General features: G+C 49.9%; 1 protein-coding gene across 6 annotated transcripts in view; it reads right to left on the reverse strand.

The window, feature by feature from the left end:
- TUBGCP3 (tubulin gamma complex associated protein 3) overlaps window positions 1-13,997 on the reverse strand; it is a 70,606-nt gene extending 56,609 nt beyond the window's left edge. The window contains exons 1-3 of one of the 6 annotated variants that reach the window (XM_027065245.2): window positions 13,745-13,997; window positions 4,290-4,397; window positions 567-634 (exon numbers count right to left, since the gene is read on the reverse strand). In XM_027065245.2, the coding sequence (XP_026921046.1) occupies window positions 567-634; window positions 4,290-4,397; window positions 13,745-13,820 (252 nt within the window). In that variant the 5' untranslated portion in view covers window positions 13,821-13,997. Of the gene's footprint in view, window positions 1-566; window positions 635-4,289; window positions 4,398-13,744 lie in introns of those variants that run through there. The other 5 variants (XM_027065242.2, XM_027065244.2, XM_053217992.1 and 2 more) reach the window with 5 other exon arrangements.
- Window positions 13,998-21,360: the final 7,363 nt, after the last annotated feature.

Consider the following 21,360-nt stretch of genomic DNA (forward strand, 5'->3'; position numbering starts at 1 on the left):
GATTTCACGTTCTTCTCTGCGGCAGGAGGGAGACAGATGGACCAAGCTCTCACCCTGTAATTCAGTGAATTAATTCAGTGAATTTATTGGTGTCCAGAAGGGCAGCGTCTTCTCCAAAAATAACAGGTCAGAAAACCACGTGTGGCCAAGTCATCAACAATCAATCACAAAATGTTCAAAATCAGAACTGTTTTAGGTCATTCACTACAACAGCACAAATTAGGGCCTGAGGAATAACAATGGAGAAGTCGAGCTGTCACCTTACATGCAGCCGAGTCGAGGCTTCTACCAGCTTCCTACCGCATGCGCAGCCTTCCGTCACATGAACTGAGGGCTACCTCATTCTGGTTGCTTTCCCAATGTAGCTTCCTCCACCTTCATAAGCAATTTCCCATTAAATCCAGCTCAAACCTACTTTTAATCTCGAAAATCTCTTCAAAAGCAAACACAATCTACAATGAAGATCCACTACTCAGCACAGAAAGGTTTAATGTGATCCCACAAAAAAAAGTCCCCACATCCCCAAACCAGCCCGACAGCCTCACGGGTAGTGGAGTGCACGCTACCTGTGAGTGAAGCTTTCTGTGGAGCTCTGAAAACAACGCAGCGTCCGCTTCTCTTCTCTGCCGAATAACTGAAAAGTTAGAAAAGAAAGCGACGTGTTAGTCACCTACACCAAAACTCCTTCTAGGACACTATTTCACCCACGGTCACAGGTAGCTGAAGTCTGAAAAGAATCCTGAGCTTAAGAATCAGAATAATGAGTGACATTTCGGCTCTGTGAATTTGGTCAATTCCTTTGATCTGATATTTGCAAAATGCTGACAGTATTAGACTGGAATCAGAGTCTATGAGAAAGTTAGCTGAAGTAACAGAAACGATGGGACCTTTTAGATTCTACCCACCAATATGAACAGGCAATCCAGTGGGGCAAGCTACCACCAGGTTAACTAGTCGATGGCTACTGGAAGGGCAGATGTAAAGTAAAAATACCTTGGGAATGGTAAATTCAAAGGGCAATAACCAACAAGCCTATCATTCATGATAGCTTGACCTAAAACCACACATTCTAAGCATTTCTGTTAACACGCACAGCAATATTAGTAAATGTCTTCAGACGCCTGCAGCTACACTCACTAGTTCCCCGGAAGCCACAGTAATGCGCGCAAAGCCCATGCTCCAATCGGTTCCACAAAGGACGAGACTCCACATTGGACCTGGGCCCCAAAGGAGAGGGCCACACTCGCCCACACCCACAACCCTGCACATACCATGTACACACAAGCGCCCCTCACAGGAACCCCATACCTGCCCCATACCTGCCACAGCAGAAAAGGCACCACTTTCGAAATCTAGCTAACAGTTTCTCCAGTCTCCAGGGAATCACCCAGCAGGACTCGTTTCTTAAAATCCCAACAGCCAAGTTCACTTAACTCTAAACTGGTTTGCAGAAAGACAGTGACTGGTGTGATGGCCAATACTTTTTCACATGTATCGCCAGGAAAGGGTCCTGGTATTCACGTTCTGCTCTTGTGAACCACACACCAGAGGTTACATCATCCCGTTCACATGTCAGGTCTGCCTGTGCACAAAGGTAAGGCTCTCTTTAACATGTATGTTCTGTTTACCGGGCGCCTGGGGGGCACAGTCAGCTGAGCATCCAACTCGACTTGGGCTCAAGTCATGATCCCAGGGTTGTGAGATCGAGGCTCGTGTCAGGCTCTGCACTGGCAGTGTGGAGCCTATGTGAGACTCTCTCGCCCTCTCTCTCTGACCCTTCTCCCCCCACGCCGAGTAGGTGCATGCACTCCCTAAAATAAATTTTTAAAAAAATTTTAACTTTTAATGTGTTGTTACAAAATGCATGAGGCCTGCTTAGGATTCTCTCCCTCTGCCCACCTCCCCCCAACTCGTGAGTACTAACTAGCGCTCTCTCTCTCTCAAATTAAAAACAACAACAAAAAAGAATTAAGAGAGGTTCTTTCTACAGAATGACAGAATGAGATCAATACTAATGCACAGATACAAAATAACCGTGGGACAATGAAACAGTAAATAATACAAATAAAAATAAACAGAATATTTACCCCCAAAAATGTTTTACCTAATAGATTGCAAAACAAATCTTTAGTTACAAGGTACCCCACTGACCAACATGAAACATTAAAAAACAAACAGGTGTTAAATTTTGTCACACATGAGAAGTTTTACAATTTGTTGCAATATAATACATACTACCGTTTTATATTCTAAGGGGGCCATATAAAATAGAAAATTATTTTGTGTTGTTCAAGAGGCCAGAACTACCCCAACTCAGCATATCTACCAAAAACTGTAATCAAATTTCAAAAGTGCTAAAATGTAAACACTGTATCTAAGAATTAACCAAATACGAAGTACAAGAACTCGGTGGTGACCATTACATGAAAAGACCATCAGAAACGCTCTCCCCACAGCGGGGCCGCCCCGGACCCGGGGCCCAGGGAGGGTGACGCTCTCCCCACGGCAGGCCCAGAGAGGGTGATGCTGTCCCCACGGCGGGGCCGCCCCACAGCAGGGTCCAGGGACGGTGTCCGAGAGGAGTGGCGGGCACTCGGTGGTACGAGGCAGAGAGGGGCAGGGAGGCGCACTGTGGCAAGATACAGGTCTTTCTTCAAAAACACAGAGGATACACCAGAAAAAACCAAACTGTGACGGATACAGCTTTCTTCTTCAAGAAAGTCCAAGATTTCCTTGCCGTATCCACTCCAACAACGTCACTGCCAGTTCTGTAACTCTCAGCCTAGACAAACTTTATTTTTAACTACTACACAGGTAATGTGCTCACCAGGTGGCTTCGAAACGTCAAGCTGCAAAGGGAAGGTTCTGTGAACACAGACCTAACAGCTGGGGTGGTCACTCATCTACAGTCTGACATATAAGAACGATTTGAGATGTAATTAATAGTCATCAGGGTTCAGAAAGAGTACAGCATTCTTACGTTTAATTTTATTTACTGAATAAAAATAAGTTTTTAGAGGTTAATAGCGGGATAAATACTCCAGCCCCTACGTTAAATAACACATCACGCTGCATAACACCAGGGGCTGAGTTACCTCAGTGGACGGGCACTTCACCCCTGACTGCTCACGGGGCCCAAGCGTGCCGGGGCGAGGACCGCAAGGTCCAAGCACTCGCGCGTCAGGACCGCCTCCCGTCCGGCTCGGTTACGCACCGTGCAGCAGGACGTCACAGACCACCGGCCAAACCCAGTGAACCAAGCACCAGCTGAGGGTGGCGAACCGTGCTGTGAAGAATGGAAATTCTAGACGGCGTCACCACCAGTTTGCCAGCACAGTCGAAGTGCAAAGCCCATTGCGTCTGGGCGGTGGACAGCCAGGCCTCAGCAGGGAGAACGCGCTGACAGGGCCTGCTTTCCTGGCGCGGAGCCCAGAGAACTGTGAGGGGCTGGGAACTGGTCTCTGGAGAAAAACAACCCTCCAACCGGCACAAGAGAAATATTCGCACGTGGGTACCTGTGCTCCAAGCCTCCCTCCCTCACACAGTCCCGCAGGGCAGAGGGCAGCAAAGCCCCACCTCACACAGAGCACACACCAGCACCCTGGTGCGAGTAAATGAGAGCTTTCTTGTCCAAGGTAATGACGTTTAAGAAAGCTTTCAGTATCAGCCCAGAATGAAAATGTTCACAAAGACCATTCTAAGGTATTAGAAGTTTGTATACTGACAATCCCCAGAAACCATACTGACCTCTTCACTGCCAACACAGTGTTCTAGGACATGTGGTCAAAGGTGCATAATATTAAATACTGCAAATCAAAAGATATACAGGAAAATACATGAAGCCCTTTTATCTTCCTCACACTCTCAAATTATTCAGTTCTATAGTATTTAAAACAATCCTCGGGGAGCCTGGGTGGCTCAGTCGGTTAAGTGTCCGACTTCAGCTCAGGTCATGATCTCACGGTTCGTGGGTTCAAGCCCCACGTCGGGCTCTATGCTGACAGCTCAGAGCCTGGAGCCTGCTTCGGATGCTGCATCTCCCTCTCTCTGCCTCTCCCTTGCTTGCTTTCTGTCTCTCTCTCTCAAAAATAAACATTGCACTATGTTCTGATAAAAATCAGAACGAAGTTGTGCATATTGTTAACACATGTTTTTACATATACGTGATAGTACTTATAATCACACTGTGCTTGGGGACCACACATACACATGCACAGAGATACATACGCATATGCATGTATACAAGTTTCAGAATCCAACACCTGGTAGCGCTGAAGAAAAATACGTACGTTCTTTCTTGATTTTTTCGGCTACGAGAAATTCATCTCTTTCGACGGTTGGGGCAAAGTTGCTGCCAATAACCCGCACTGCGTACTGGAACTGCTGGGCTACGTCAGCTGAAAGGTAAGTAAGAAGATGCAAATTATTGCCAATCAGGCTAAGCTCTGACCAGCTCACGCTTCCAGCCAGAGACAGCGGGCCGGGCACATAGATCTCCCTCCCAGCTTCCCAAGGTCTTAACTGAGAGAACAGAGAAGCTATTCAGAAACCAAAGCAAATGAATGAATAAATGAATATAACGAGAGGTCCAAGAAACAAGAAAGGGAGACAGCAACAGGCCAGGAAGGCTGAAGAATCCCAGACAATGAGCTGGACCGATGATCACAAAAACGGGGCAGGGAGAGTCACAGCCGGAACACGGCCCGTGAGAAGTTACCCATTCGCGAGAACGTCCGAGAAGCTCCAAGGCTGAGGTCAACAAACACAGAAAACCAAAGTGGGCAGCTAACTTAATAGACAGTGTGCACCTCAGGCACCGATGACGGCTTAACCACGGATGTCTGCCTCTACTTCCTTCAACAACCCCACTAAACTGACAAAGAATTTTGTGGTTTGCTTGTTTAACAAAAGCAGAAACCCACAAGGGCAAAGAAGACAAGGTAGAAACTGCACCGAACAGAAGTCAGCCAATGTGAGAAGCAGCAAAGCAAACGGACGGGCGGAAGCAGGTTGAGAACAGTGAGATGGGCTGTTCCAGGTCTGACTGGAGGGGCAGCAGGGGGTGGAGGGGGCAGAGCCACCAGTCCCAGCAAGAAACACAGCTCCCTCTGCAGAAGCCCAGGGAGGCTCCGAGGGCAGGGGGCCCCACTCCTCGGAAGGTGTGAAGGAACTGGGGCAGAAGAGGACCAGCAGAAGGTCTGGCTGGACCACAGGCCCCCGGGGCCTCTCCCCCTTCTGTCCCCCACACAACCACTGACCACCTCACCGGGCAACTCGCACAGGGCCTGCTGGAAAGGCGCACAAAGGAAAGCAGCAGACTGGCTGGTGCCTGGGCAGCTCGGTCGGTTAAGCATCTTGACTCTTGATTTCAGTTCAGGTCATGATCTCTCAGTTCATGAGTTTGAGACCTGCACTGGGCTCTACACTGGGACTCTCTCTCTCTCTGCCCCTCCCCTGCTAGCGTGTGCGCTCATGTGCTTTCTCTCTCTCAAAATAAATAAATACACTTAAAAAACAAAAAGTAGCAGACTGAACTTAAGGATGCCATCCCTCCTTCCCAGACACGGGGAGTCACAATTCCTATACAAGGAACACTAGCAAACCCAACATCCCCTACCTTCCCACTGATGCACAACCACCCAGCAGGGCACACCCCAACCTACTCCAGGCAACACCATTAACATCTTAGAGTCGTGAGTTCAAGCTCTGCATTGGGCTCTGCACTCGGTGTGAAGCCTACTTAGAAAGAAAAAAAAAAAAAAGAAAGCAACTTAAATGTGAGGGAAAAAATGGTTTCTTTTGTAAACTCAAAAAAGAAGCTCACCGTATACCATACAACACATGCAAAAATTAACTTGACTACATCACAGTAAGAGTAAAACATAAGTAAAACATAACACTCTTAGAGGAAAAAAACCAACAGGAGAGAACTCTAACTCAGACAGAGTTCTTACGTAATATACCAAAATTCTGACCCATTAAAAAATGTGTTAAACGTGGGGCCCTGGCTGACTCCATCAGTGGAGTGTGTGACTCTTGATTTCTGGGTTGTGAGTTCGAGTCCCACACTGGGTGTAGAGATTACTTAAAAATAAAATCTTTTTTGGGGCGCTGGGTGACTCAGTCAGTTAAGCGTCCGACTTCGAACTCAGGTCAGATCTCATGATTTGTGGGTTCAAGCCCCATATCGCGTTCTGTGCTGGCAGCTCAGAGCCTGGGGCCTGCTTAGGATTATGTGTCTCCCTCTCTCTACCCCTCCCTCACTCATGGTCTGTCTGTCTCTCTCAAAAATAAACAGTAAAAAAAAATTTTTTAATACAATAAATAAAATCTTTTTTTAAAAAACTGTGATAAACGGGACTTCATCCAAGATTAAACTTCTGCTCTGCAAAGGACACTGTTAAGAGAATGAAAATACTGAGGAAATATTTGCAAAACACAACAAAGGACCTGAATCCAAATTATAGGGAAAGAGGTCTGAAAACTCAATAAGGAGGGGGGCAGGGAATACCCAATAAAAAACATAGCATAAAAATGTTAAACAGACAATCAGAACGAAGGTGAACGGCACAGAAACAGGTGACGTTAGTCATCAGGGAAACTCAAGTTAAGACCACGATAAGACACCCTTATTCATCTATCCCAACTGCTGAATGAAACAGACCACCAGCACCCAGGCCAGGCGTCCCGTACACTGGCCGGGGACAGGGGTGGGGGGGGGTGGGGGGGGTGCGGTGCATGAAGCTGGCACAGGCACTCTGGAAACATTCTGGCAGTTTCTTTAAAAGCTAAGCATACACTTTTCATGTGACCTAGCAATCCCACTTGTATCTATTCCAGAGAAATGAAACTTAGGGTGACATAAACCTCTGTACATGAATGTTTGCAGCCGCGTTCCCTAGGACTCCCCGTGACCGCCAGAGCCCAGGACCCGTGCAGACACCCCCGCTATGTGCAGGGACAAGTAAGCCACAGGGCGTCCGTGCAGTGGAACGCAGCTCTGCAGTGAAATGGAGTCACCTACTAACACACGCGGCACCACTAGTGAATCGCAGAAGCATCAGCAAAGTGAAAGCGGCCAGTCTCCAGAGCACACACGGTATGATTCATCTACACGATATTCTGAAAAAGGCAACACAGAACAATCTAGAACGGAGGACGGCTGCCAGAGGCAAAATAGCAACACAGAGGAAGCAGTTGTGAAATGTTTCTAAAACTATTAAATATTTAAAAACTAGGCCAGATACCAGATGGAGCCAGTCAGGGGTCAATAAACACAACAACACAACAAACACAAGTTAGAATTCACGAGGAAGAATGACACTTTTCCCATAATTAGTCCTCAAATTGATGGAGCGCCAAGTGTTAATCCGTATAAACTTTGAGTCCCACACCTAGACAAAGTTTCAGAGCACGACAGCAAAATTTACATAGAGCGGAATTTCAGAACATAAAAGATAAAGAGAAGATCCTATGAGCTGCCAGATGGAGCTTCAAAGGAGTACGAATCAGTTTAACGGCAGATTCTCATCAGTGAAGGAATGAACACCTTCCAAGTGGACGGAAGGAAAATCACTTCAAACTTTCTGTATCTGATTGATGAGTTAGGAGATGAGGCTCTTAAGCACTTATCCAGGCCAGCAAATCCTGTCGAATCCATTTCTCACGGTGCATCCCCACACGCCCATCCCACGGCTCTATCCACCTGCAGTAGGTGTCCTAGGTAGCCGGCCACCCTGTGTCTACTCTTGTCCCTTAGAGCAAATTATCCACATGGCGGTCAGAGCGATCTTTTTAGAACATAAATAAAGTCATCGCTCTGCCTGACCCTCCCGTCAGGCCCAGAATCAAATCCAAACTCATGAGGACAGCCTGCCCGACCTGGTCCCTGGTCCCCGGCCACGCCCCAGCACCACGTCCCGCCTCTCCCCTCCCAGCTGCACTGGCCACACGCCAGCCGCGCTCCGTGGTCTGGCCAACCCTGCCAACCCTTGAGCATACCACCCCACCCCCGGCTTGTGGCCCGGACCCTGACACTCTTCTCCCGCATCCTCCCAGGCCTCACCCCATCACTTCCCCCGGTTCTCTGTGGAAATGTCACCCCTTCAGACCGCCCTCCTCCCCCAAGCACACCCAAACACGCACACAGGAGAGAGACTACAGAGTCTTCCCTGAACACCACCACATCAGCACGGCATGTGTTCGGGACTTGGTGAGTGCGGACAAAGCAGGGCAGGGAAACAGCAAAGAGAAGTAATCTGAAGGGTTTTTGTGGAGTCCCAGGATCAGGGAGTAGTTTTAATTTTCTTCTTTATACTTTTCCACACCTTTAACATTTTCTAAGGGGTAAGCATTAATTTTAATACGTTAAAAGTGGCACTGAAAATTTCTCACCTGCAAGGGTGCCTGTAAAACTGTTCTAGTTGAGAAAATGTTTTTAGATTACCATGATCCTGAGTTCTACAAAAAAAAAAAAAAATACTTCATTAACATACTCAAGTACCTGAGACAAACATCTACACTCCAAAAGTTTCATAAACTTTCCACTTTTCCAACGAAAATTCAAAACTCAACACCAGAAATCCTTTCCTCTCCCGTCTCCACGCCCTGCACCTGTGCCAAGTGTAGCATTTCACTGCCACCTCACCAACCACCTTCAACTTCCCTACCTGCTGGCCAGACCAGTGTGCAGTCTCTTCTTTCCCGCTGACAGAAAATATCTGAAAGTTCCATCTGTATTTTTAGGTGAAATCTATCTAAGTTTCAAAGGTAGACGCACAGAATACAGGCTATTAACTTCACAGTGACAATCATTCCTTGTTTGGTGAACCTAACCATCAAACAATATCCACTACAGATTTCCAGTTTAACACTCCCACAACATTATTCCATTTCTAAGGTAAAAACTAAGTTCAATCAGTAATTCAAAGAAAACTCCTAAGCGCCAAACACCACGGGCCCTAAGACGGGACAGAAAATAGTGGTTCACCAGGCAGCTGAGTGACAACACGAAACACGAGGCAAGTAACTCCACAGGCAATCCGTCTGCGATAAGAGCTCCTAAGAAAATGAGCGAGACGCTGTGCCGGCCAACAGGGAGGACCTCGCGACGTGGGCTGGTCAGGGAAGGCCTCTCTGAGGAAGCAGCCCTCTGACATGTAGGAACCCGCCATGAGAAAGGACACGAGGAGATTCAAGGGCTACTGTGTCCACGGTCCCTCAAAGGATGCCAGTGTCGCTAGTTCCAAAATCCAAGCCGTGTTCCGTCCGGAGTCCCAGGGGAGGAGGTCCAGGCTGAAGCTCTTTGATGACTGGCTAGGTCCAAGATGAAAAATTAGAGTATTGCATTGTTTTCACCAGCAAACACCAAAGGAATGTGCTACGTCCTCACGTCCAATCCGCTCTGGGTATCAGGAGCCAAGGCAGGAAGGCAGTGTTCCTCTGCCCAGCCCTTGAGAGTATCCCCCTGAGAAGGAGGCACCAGTGAATTCAAGGACACACTGCCCAAGCAGCCGCTGCACCCAGGCACACTCTCCAAACAAGCCGTGCAGAGAACACACAGGTGAGGACAGAGGCGAGAGGCCGTTCCACAGGCCGGGCAGGCGCTTAGGTTCCTGCACTCAGCACAGAGATGGAAGGTGCCAGATTCCACACAGAAGAGCAGGAAGGAATTAATTCAAGACATCAGGTTCTGGAACCAGAGATGTGGGTTCCGATCCTGGCCCTGCAATTCGCCAGCTTGGTGACGGTGAGCAAACTACTTTATCTCTCCGTGTGCATGTCCTCATCTACAAAACGAGGTTAGTGAGAAGTATTCCAACCATCCAGCAACATTGGGAGTTAAATACACCAGCTCACAGTGTATGCAGAGTGTGGCAGAGAGTAAGTTGTTGAAAAACGTTAGGTATTTTTATTAGTATTAATCTGAAAATGTCATTTCAATGCATGATCTGTCTGCCATAGCCATTAAAACCACAACTCAAAGCACCCGGCTTTTAACTTTTCAGCAAGATAATGTGGCCTTCATCCTGTAGATTACACGTAGGAAACAAACTCTCTTCACCTGGCGTGATCAGATGTCCCCTCTAGAAAGGACCCGTGGCTGCAGCACAGAAGAGGTTCGCGTCCAGGACAAGGGAGACAGCGGGACCACATGGCCTCAATGCCAATGTGAAGGCTCCAAAGAGCACTCCAATGTGGGCCCAAGAGTTCGTAAGTGACAGTTACCTTCTAGACCCCGAAAGGGTTCCACGAGCACTCAGGTAGAAAACGAACATAAAGATGCACAGACATAAGTGAATCCAAAGCCTGCAGCTGCGTGCTCTCCTGGGATTCGGAAAGTGAGCGGGGTGGAGGTGCGCGGTTTGGAAGCGATGCACACACGACACTGCTGTCCTATGGGACAGGACGGCACGTCGGCCAACACAGAGCAAGCATGTAAACCTGTAATTCTTTGCCCCTCCAGACACAGGCCACAGGCCACAGGGACTCTGCGCTTGAGACACCACGCTCCCACACGGACCTACAGAGTCACACTATCTGGAGACGGTGCCCACGACATCAATTCCGAGGAGGTATCACATGGAGAGATGCACGGCGACAAGGTGTGAAGGCTTAGCTACCGTAAAAGGCCCCCCCTTCGACCACTGCCACACCACCAGTCCCGCCACAGCAACCCTGGTACCAGGTTCTTGTGTGGCCACGCTCCACGCGCAGCTCCCACGGAATGCAAGGCTATGCTCCAAAACAGAAACAAGACATGCTGCTCCAGACTTGGGGCTCTCAGACTTTTCAGTCTCAGGGCCCCCTTCCATGCTGATGATTGAGGATCCCTAAGAGGATTTACTTATTCGTGTAGGTTATATCAATATTTACTGGATTGGGAATTTAAACCGAGATCATTTTTAAATTTTAGATCATTTTAAAATAACAGTAAGCCCACTAAGCACAACTTTCCAATGAAGCCTAAAACACTGGAATTTCTATGTCAGTAGACATTTAGTGCACGTTTCAACATACACTTAATGTAACTTTTAACATATATTTAATATACATTGATTTTCCCAAGTATATAATCAAGGAAGACCATAATTTATTCATCTGGAACTTCATCAAGGGCTCTTCACCACTTTGGAAAATCATGACACCAACAGCAATACCGCGTGAGGCCCACGAGTCACCAGGACGGCACCCCGTCCGCCTGCGCCATGGCTCGGAGCACACTCACAGCACTGTCACAGCAGAAGATAGTCATCTCACCTCAGTGCACAGTGTACTGGAGCCGCCCCTGAGCATTTGTGTTCAAATACTCACCTAATAAAACCCACTGTGCTTGTTATCTTCTAGTTAGGAAAAGGATTACAAAGTATGAAAAGGAAGGTTGCTTCTGAAACATCCAGAACCCACTGGCTGGCAGTATGTGTGTGTTTCAAGCAAATTCAAAGGCTGGAAAAGGTGAGAAATAATGATTATATTAACTTTATAAACATATCAGGCACCAGGGGGCGCCTGGGTGGCTCAGTCAGTTAAGCATCTAGCTTGGGCTCAGGTCATGATCTCGCAGTTTGTGAGTTCGAGCCCCGCGTCGGGCTCTGTGCTGACAGCTCAGAGCCTGGAGCCTGCTTCAGATTCTGTGTGTGTGTGTGTGTGTGTGTGTGTGTGTGTGTGTCTCTCTCTCTCTGTGTCTCTCTCTCTCCTTCTCCCACTCACGCTCTGTCTCTCTCTCTCTCCTTCGGAAATAAACATTAAAAAAAAATTATAAAATAAAAGTAACAGGTATCAATTATTCCTCAGTATCATAGTCTTGGAAAAGCAATATTATAATAATACAAGGCCAATTGTTTATAACATGACCTTAGAAAAAGAATTAATCAAATGTTCTACTTAGTTACCAGATAAAATACCCACTAACCAAAAGATTTTTTTAAATGTCAAACACTGTAAAGGAAGCAATTAATATTGCTTTTGTTCAGTAAGGCAGAACAAATCAGAACAAGGCAAGCTATTAAATACTTATAAATTCTTCAGTAAATAGCATGTATTTGGAATTACGAATATAATGGTTTAGCAATCCTCGCGGTCCAGAACAGAGCTAACGGAATCATCTTTGATGGATTTTATGATCCATTTGGTTCAGAGAGGATCCCCTCAGGATCTCGCAGAGAACATATTTACTCTTATATTTAAACACGGTTCTAAAGAGAGACAGGAGGAGGCAGAATTCTGCTGAAGATAAGTGCTTTAATCTCCTTGAAGGGTGAAACAATCAAAAGGAGCCTCAAATTTTAAAAAAGAATTTTTTTTTTTTTTTATCGAGAAACATCATGCTACCTCACAATGAGTGGCCTTCAAAGTCCAGGTATGAGCATGGGGGGAACGGACAACCGTGTGGGTTATCCTGGAAGGAAAACCGAGGACCCGCCAGCACAGTGAGACCGCTGGCGTTAGAGTGAGTGAGTGGTAACCAGCAATCTCAGCCCTCTGGCTTCTCCTAGGATCAGAAGCATGGAATCAGAAAGGTAACTCGGGGTGCTTAAGGTGCACGTACAGGAAAGCTGGAGACAAAACCTGAAAACAACAAGCCAGGCTCGCAACCTGTGCACCTGTCCTCTCTCTGGGGAACCCTCTCCAGGTGCTCCTGGGCCCCCCACCCTCACTCCAGTCCATCGAACCATCTCCGCAGAGGCTTTCCCTCACTTCTTCCCTCAAAATCCCAGCACCCCGCTCTATCTCCGTTTCAGCATTTATCCCTAACCTACAATTACCTATTTTACCACAACTCCTCCCCTAGAATGTACATCTACCAGTGGAATGACTGTCTGTGCATCTCCGCATCACACAAGCACCCAGCATAGTGCCTAGGGTTGGGGAGCCCAAAGGGACAGACTTAAACTTTATAAAATGTCCCAAGAACTGTGTGAGGTTGGTGTCATTGAATAGGCTGACGGGGGAAAAAAAAATCCAGCTTTTACCCCTACAGCTATCATAGAACATCAACTCAAGTATGTACCTAATTGTCATGAATCGCGAAAAGTTAAAATTTGGTCATTATATTTTCAAAGTAATTTTGTGTAAAGTCTTCCAGCAAAAACTGCACGATTTCTCGTCCACCGCACGGCGCTGAAGGCATAAGCAACCCCGTGTCTTCAGTTACCCAGAAAATCCCTCCAGGGTGGACTCCACGCATCCCCTTCGCGTCCCGCCAAAACAAACACCAAGAGGGCAAGCCATGTCAAATCGTAAAACACCGCGGCCGCAATGGCTCCACACCCCGCAGGGCTGGGCTTGGGTATCGGCATCCGCAGGGCGGCCTCTCCAGGACAGCTTCGTACCAAGTCCAACCTCAGCCCTTGGAAGAAAACCAGGGAGGTAACAGTCACGCACTCCCGCTTCGCAGCACACTCCGACCGCTCGACCTTCCCGGGGGGGCAGGGAACACGCTGCTGCTCGCCAGCTCCCGGCCACCCGGCCCAGGCCACCGCTGCCCTGCCTCCCCGGTGACTTTGAACAAGGTGGACGCGCTCGCGAGCCGCCGGGCCCGCTGCGCCCGGAGCGGTGACTCAGCCCCGCCGAGGTCCGGCCTCCCTGCCTCCACCCCCGGGGCTGCAAGCCCTCCGCAGGCCGCCCCGCCCCGGGGACGCGCCCCTCCCCAATCCCGCCGACCACGCGAGGCCTCCGGATCCCAGGCTGACGGGCGGCCTCCGGAACGCGCCTCGGCCCCGAGCCGCCGACCCAGCCCCGCTACCTTCGCTCCTGCCCAGGATCCGGCAGCACAGGTTCTGCAGCAGGACGTTCGGCGACTTCTGGTCCGGGGTCGCCATCCTCGCCTGGGACCGCTCGCGGGGGCCCCGCAGAGCCCCCCGGCTCTCGCCCGCCCCACGCCCCACGCCACGCAGGCTCCGGTCGTCCCCGACGGGCTACGGCCTCTCGGGCACCGCCGGCGACCAGGCCGCCATTTTAACGGAACCCGCCGAAACCGCGGGCCCTTCCCACAATGCCCCGCTTCTTCCGGCCGCTCGGGGCGCTGGTGCGCCGGCCTCAGAGTTCCCCGCTCCGTGGCGCGCGGTCCCCGGACCGCAGCTACCGCGCGTGAAGGGTTCCGGCACCAGCTGGTCCAGCTGCTCAGACCGCATGGTCCCCGACACGGGGTCCTGTGGCCCAGGTCCCCCAACACCCCTGAGGTCAGGAAGGCCACTGATTTGCTCTGTGCTCAATAACATCTTTATAATACATAATTTTAAGAAAGTTTTAATGTTTATTTATTCTTGAGAGACAGAAAACGAGTGCGAGCAAGGGAGGGGCAGAGAGAGAGGGAGACACAGACTCCGAACAGGCTCCAGGCTGTGAGCTGTGAGCACAGAGCCCAACACGGGGCTCGAACCCATGAACTGTGAGATCATGACCCGAGACAGTCAGACTCTTAACCGACTGAGCCCTCTAGGTGCCCCCGTAGACTTTTTTTTTTTAAACATCATTGGCTCAAGCTAACTTTTGGTGGAAGAAGTCTGCTTAAAGGAGTGCAAGATTTTATGGGTTTTGACACTTGGTTGACATTGACACCCGGTACACTTTCTAGGTTTTCATAGATAGCATGTGACTATTCACCATCCCTAACCCCAGGCTCCCCTCCCCACACGTCCGGGTCACTAGTCATCTGAAGACTAAGTCAGGCCTATGAAGACTGAGGGGGGAAGGGCCCGAAGAGAACAAGGCAGATCAGCAGGCCATCACAAGGTATTTGAAACTCTGTTATACACACCTGCACACAAGTGCAGGGGGGAGGCTGCAGGCACTGAGAAATGCCCCACCCAAGAACAAATGAGCCAATCCACACACCAACTGGTCAAAGATGTGAGATGCTGGCGGCCAGGAGCTTTGCGGTTCCTGTGACTGCAGCCAGTTAGACACAGGCAACACTTACTCCACTGCGGACCAACCTATTTCCTTCCTGAGAATCTGGAATTAAGATGAAAAGAGCTTATATCCCCAGATGGGCTGCACTATACTGCAGAAAACCAGGCACCTAACAACAATCAAGTGAGCTGAGCGCAAGAGAAAAATCCACCCCTTCCTTCCCAGGGTGGAGGAAGACAGCAGGCCTTACAAACAGGACCCCCTGAGGCTTCCCACTGAGGATGGCACCTGAATGAGGTGTCCTGAAGGAGGGCCGGGCCCTAAAGGGACCTACTTGGCGGACCATGCATTTAATACCCACCTTGCACCACGTGAATTCTAGGAACAGGAAAACCAGAAGAGCCCCGGGACAATCGTCAAGCAGGTGTCTGAGAGAGGTGACTGCAAGGCCAGCACCTCACGCCCAGAACAGAGCTGCAGCGTCAGACGTCAGATGTGGCGGGTGGCGCCAGTGTCCTCCCTCCCAACGATCCCCTATGCATGCGGGGTTTCTGAGGTAACAGAGCCCCCAGCGCAGTCGTGACAACAACATCACACAGCACCAAGACCGTGCGAGGCACAGTGAGGGAAGGAGACTGCACAGTGCATGGCCCAGAAGAGTGGACACGGTGCCAGCGTGTCCTGTCAACGCCCATCACTGAAATTTACCTGAAGGTGCCTTGGCTCTTCCAATACGAAGATGGAAACACAGCAACTAAAATGCAGTGTGGTAGGCATGCGGCAGGGATATCCCACCAAGTGGCAACTCAGATACAAAACTGAGGACCCCACATTTTAAAGAAAGCCACGGAAAATGGGAGGCAGATACTGCATCAGGACTGATAGGACGTGGCCCAGCAGACATGCTAACTCTCCGACCATGTTCACTCCTACCCTAAAGGTCCACCCCCTGCTGATCAGCTGACCATGGAGAAGGAGGGCGCTCTGGAGTCCCGAGACTATTTCAGGGACATCAGGACCTGCCAGGACCCTGCAGAGTCAAGACCTCCTGCGTGGAACCCACAAGGAAAGCCACGTGTGTGCCTCACAGACAACTGGTCTCAGATGCCCGTGCGGAGATGGCCACTCGGGGCCAACCTGACGGAGGGTGTGCCGGAGGGTTAGCGGAGCTAACCGAGAGATGCCTGACCTTTGTCCTGACCCTTCTGCCCTGACTCCAATCCAGGGAGTTAGAATCAGCAGGGAGGTGAAGGAAGAGGGAAGAACAAATGTCACCGTCTCCCTCGGGCGCCTCAGGCTGGTGACGCCTGGCTGTGCAGGGATGAGGAAAACCCATGAGCTTCAGGCTGGGTCCAACATGGGAGCTTTGCGTTGACCTGGGCAGGACTTCCTCAAACACTGGATGTGACCAAGAGGCCGCGGGTGCCTCAGGCGCCACTAAGGACGGGACAGGGAGAAGCGACCTAACCCATCTGGGGAACTTGGCTGGCAAAAAATACTTTTTGGCACAAGTATCTTTTTGGCAAGATTTTGTAACCAGAAAAATTCTACTTTTAGTGTTTAAGCCCTGACGTTAGACTCCTTAAAGGCAGGTCCCCGATGCTATGGTGTAGGAACCAACCATGGGGCCCTGTTCACATTTCTTGCCTCCCAGAATTGTCACCTGTTTGTAGTCCCCTCCCCTCAGCTCTGGACAGACCCGCTGGTTTGCTTTTCTTGGTAGGAGCAGTGAGGGCCTGCTCCCAGCCTCAGCCTCCAGAAGGCCTGGGAAGCACCTCTTTGCACTCCTGGGAGCCTGGAGCCGCCGTGTCAGAAGGCCAGCCACTCTGCAGGACAGAACACAGGTGCAGGCCACATGGAAAGGGAAGGACCCTGAGACCCCAGGCAATAAGGGCAGCCAGCTACCCCAGTGTCCCAGCTGAACCTGGTCCCCTGGTGTCAAGCCAGCTAAATGCAGAGACTATGTGCAAAGCAAACAGAATCCACCCAGATTGTGGAATTGTTAGCAGATAAAATGCTCATCGTTCTCAGCCCTTATGTTTGGGGATGGTTTGTCACACAGCAGAGAGCACTAGTGTGCCCGGTGTTTGCCTGGAGGGTTTGATCGTGGCCACGTGGAGGACGGGCCTGCCTTTCCCTGTCTGCCCTGCCCTGCCCCGACCTGCCCTACATCTGGACAACACTGCAATGCAAGCCCCCGGGACAGCTGGCCCCCCTGCTAGGTTCAGCCAAAGGAGTCACTGGTAGAGAAGTGGAGGTCAGAAGGAGACGACGGCAGCGATCACCCTGTGGCACCCGGCCCTCGCCTTCTCCATGCCAGCAGCCAAACGTCCTCTACAGCTGCACCTGCTACCAGCCTGCCCCTTCTTTCATGGTCCCAATCTCCCCTGTGCAGCTCTCCTCCCAGATCTCACCCCCACGGGAAGATTCCAGAACATGGCATATGGTAAATCAGCTCTTCTCGCCGTCTCTTCAGCCCTATGCCAAGTAGCCACTTTCTGCACTTGCTAATCCGAGTTCCTCACCTCCTGCTGCAACCGCCTGCGTGACCAGTTCCCTGTATTAAGGCCCCTGCATTGCTGGCGTGGCTTCTGTCTTGCAGACTGGCCCCTGCTCTCCAGTCCTTGCTAGTAAGGGATGATCGCAGGGCCGAGATCCTCAGCTGGGGTTCCAGGATGGAGCTGCTCATGTCTGAGCTCAAATATGTTAGGATCCTTTTGAAGGTGGAACCCATCACATGTGGAGGCACCAACCCGAGCTTTTATCAGCACCGGCTGATAGCAAGACCCTGGGGAATTAAGTAGCTGCCGTAGTCAGATGTCAGGGCAGCAAGGACGGCCACCAAGACCGCAGTGTGGGTGGACTGGACTGGAGTATATTTGGAAAGCTTGGGTATACCTTAAGGTGCAGTCACGGAACCAGAGTGCTCCAACAGCAGCCTTCAGAGGAATCTCTTATTTTTTTTAAGATTTGTTTTATTTACTTATTTTTAAATAATCTCTACACCCAACACAGAGCGTGAACCCACAACCCCGACACCAAGGGTCACCTGCTCTACCGCCTAAGCCAGCCAGGTGCCCCAAGGAACGTCTTATTATTGCGCTGGCAAAGTAGCAGAACTGAGGACCAGACTCCAAACTTCAAGTTGTAAACTATGATGTAAGTTGGACACACAGTCCTGCCAGGACTCTTACATTAAGGGCTGGTCATTAATGGAAGAGAAGTGTGACCCTGAGATTTGGGGTGGAGACATTGGAATAAACGTGAAATCCCGGATCAGCAGGACTTTCTAAAACAGAGCATAAAACCTCTCCTCTGTATGCAGAGAACGGCCTTGAAATCCTTGTTTTCCTGAAGCAGTTCTCATTAGCAGATATTCTCATTAGCAAAGAAAGTGGACTTCCACAGGATTCAGATAATCCAGATGAAGGAATGAAAGAAAGCATGCCCCAGAGAAACAAAAATAAAAAATGACCTTCCAAATAAACCGGGCAGTAGATGTAATTAGTGTTTTCGTGTCTTCAAAGTGTCCTGCAGAGGCAAGGGTACTAATTTATATCAGACTTTAATAAATCAAGGGCCTAGAAACCACTAAATAAAGGGTAAAATATTATTACCAGACTAAAAAAAGAGTAGAACATAGGATAAAAAATTTTCATCCACAAAACACACACACACACACACACACACATACACACACACACACACACACAGTGAGAGAGAGAGAGAGAGAGAGAGGAAAATAAACATGGAACAGGAGGGACAAGAGAAAACAAATTAAGACAGTATAGTTAAGCCAAAGTATATCACAAAAAGGGTGGCTCGGTTGGTTAAGCGTCCAACTCTTGCTTTCAGCTATGGTCATGATCTCACGGTTTGTGAGTTCAAGCCCCATGTCAGGCTCTGTGCTGGCAGTGTGGAGTCTGCCTGGGATTCTTTCTCTCTCCCTCTCTCTCTCTGCCTCTCCCCACTCTCTCTTTCAGAAATAAAGAAAGTATTTTTAAAATGTAATTTTCTCTGTTTTTAATTAGCAAAATTTAAAAACTGGGAACTCTATGCCACTCTCTCCCAGTTTTTCAGTGTGTTCGTTCCGCTCATTTTCCACACCTGTATTATTAAGAACTTCTTCATACCTCTTACAATCTTAAATACTGAAAAGGTGTGAGGCCCCTGGGTGGCTCAGTCGGTTGAGCATCCGACTTCGGCTCAGGTCGTGATCTCATGGTTGGTGAGTTCAACCCCGCGTCAGGCTCTGGGCTGACAGCTTGGAGCCTGGAGCTGCTTCATATTCTGTGTCTCCCTCTCTCTCTGACCCTCCCCTGATCACACTCTGTCTCTGTCTCTGTCTCTCTCTCAAAATAAATTAAAGGATCACACTGACTGTAAGTGAACCGAGTCCACAGATGTGAGCTGCAATTCTAGTCACTGTATGTCCAAGCTGCGATCTGTCAACCTGACTTCTCTGTTGTTGTCGACCTTGATCACCTGCCTGAGCCAGCGTTGGTCAAGCCACACGTTTCCTCTCCCTTTCCAGGCTGTGCAGCCCCCACACGCTAAAGGCATGGGGAGCTAGGCTCCGCATCCCCACGTATGAAGTATGTGGGTAAGTATGAACCTGCTCTCCATGCAAGATGTGTTTATCCTCCCCTCTTTGCTTAATAATGGACTTCACTCTGTAGGTACTCAGGGATATTCACGTTGTACTTTGGGTTACAATCCGACACTACGTGACTTGTTTTCTTGCTCACACTGTTCCAGCTTCGACCCTCCACAGCCTGTCTCCCTTTGACATTCCCGCATCGTTTTCAAAAATTAACACGTAGACTTCGTGTTTTTTTACTACCATTTTAGATTCATAAAAACATTGAGTGGATCGTAGAGGAAGTCCCGCGTGCCCATCCTGGCATGCTTACGCCTTTTCAAAGCTGGAGTTGACTTTCAAAGGTTGACGTTTGACAGGCTGTGCCATAAACACCAGCAGGACTGAAGACGCGGTTTGCCCGTCTCCACATCAGCGGGAGCCCCCACTCCCTCCTTGCCACAGTTGTTTCTGTTTATGTTCTTTTATCACTTGGGTCTATGCTTACAGTTTTCAAAGCATATTAAATGTTTTAGGGTGGTGGTCAACTGGAATGTTGTTTCTTTGATTCCAAACGTGTTTTAAAATAATTTTAAAGCACTACGAAAAAGGGAATATAAGTGGCTTTTCGTGACAGTGACGTAACGTCTGCTTGAGCACAGAATTCCCCTGCTCCTCACAACCCACATTTAATGGTTCTCTTACCACGAACTTCTTTACTCATAAGCCGGTGGAATGTTGTGGCTCTGGTGCCTGGTGTGTGTGGCGGGGTAGGTGTGTCAGTTACTTTGGAGGCTGAGGAACTCCGAAAGGATCCTGGAGCTTCGCGGGGAGGGGGATGAGGACAAGGCTGCGTCTCCCGGCAGGTGAATCACACCTGGAACGTCGAGGTCTCGGGTCAGCAGGGGCCAGGGCTGATGGACTTGGAAGATTAAACCTCAAAGGTTAAGGACCGGACAGCACCTTTCAGGCTGAAGGTGACAGTGGGTGTGGCCCTCCTGACCGGTCCCCAGGCAGATGAAGCGGGTGCGAATGTCCTTTCCTTTCGGGGCTTCTAAGCTTCATTAAAGCTCTTGCCCAGTCCGGCTCCCCCTGACCATGGTTTGGTCTCCAGTGCGGGGCTCCAGGGGCCCAACAAGGGTGCTGAGCTGCTAGGACCCAGGCCGTCTGTCCAGATCCACGACTCCCGGGCCCTGTGGGGCCCGTCCACGGGGAACGGCGTGTCCTCCAACTGGTGGGGTCACACACTTCCACAAGGCCACTGCAGCCACCTCGGATGTCACTGCTACCTGGCGGGACGCTGGCCCGCGTGTCTGCGTGGGTACCGCAGGCTGAGCCCCCCGGCCCCCACATCACACAGGGCAGTTGGGTCATCAACTCTCTGCAGAAGCGGAACCGGAGGCTGCCACGTGAACTTACAGATCACCTGCCCAAGGCCCCAGCCAGACCCAGGGTTCAAGGCCACGTCAAAGGCCCGGAGACGGCTGCTGCAAGGGCGCCTCTGCCTCAAAGCCATTGTGATACCCGCTCAAGTCTCCAGCCCGTTAGTCCTAAGGAATGTGAGGAAAGCCGCACAGGGGAAATCTGATAAGGCAGCTGAAAAAAGGAGTTAATTGGTTTTCTGGATGGTTGCAGTGCTTACTCCCCTTTTGCTCAAACAAATGCTTCCCCCGAGTTCATAAAGCAGCCGGGCAGCCTCTTTCGGCCACAAAACCTTTAGCTGCGGGCTCTTGGAGGAGCGGCCACGGTTGGCTGAAGCCTCACAGGCGCTTCGAACCACGGAGCTGTGAGCTCGGTGATGGATTTGAAGCCCACGACTCACGGGATGGCTCATTTACTTCTGTAAATATCTGTCATCAATTCCCCTGGCGGTGGGGAACCCGGTCCATCTCTGCCGAGAGGAGAAGGGTGTTCATTCTTTGCCACAT

Source organism: Acinonyx jubatus, chromosome A1, assembly GCF_027475565.1.
Source record: "Acinonyx jubatus isolate Ajub_Pintada_27869175 chromosome A1, VMU_Ajub_asm_v1.0, whole genome shotgun sequence".
NCBI classification, from domain to species: domain Eukaryota; kingdom Metazoa; phylum Chordata; class Mammalia; order Carnivora; family Felidae; genus Acinonyx; species Acinonyx jubatus.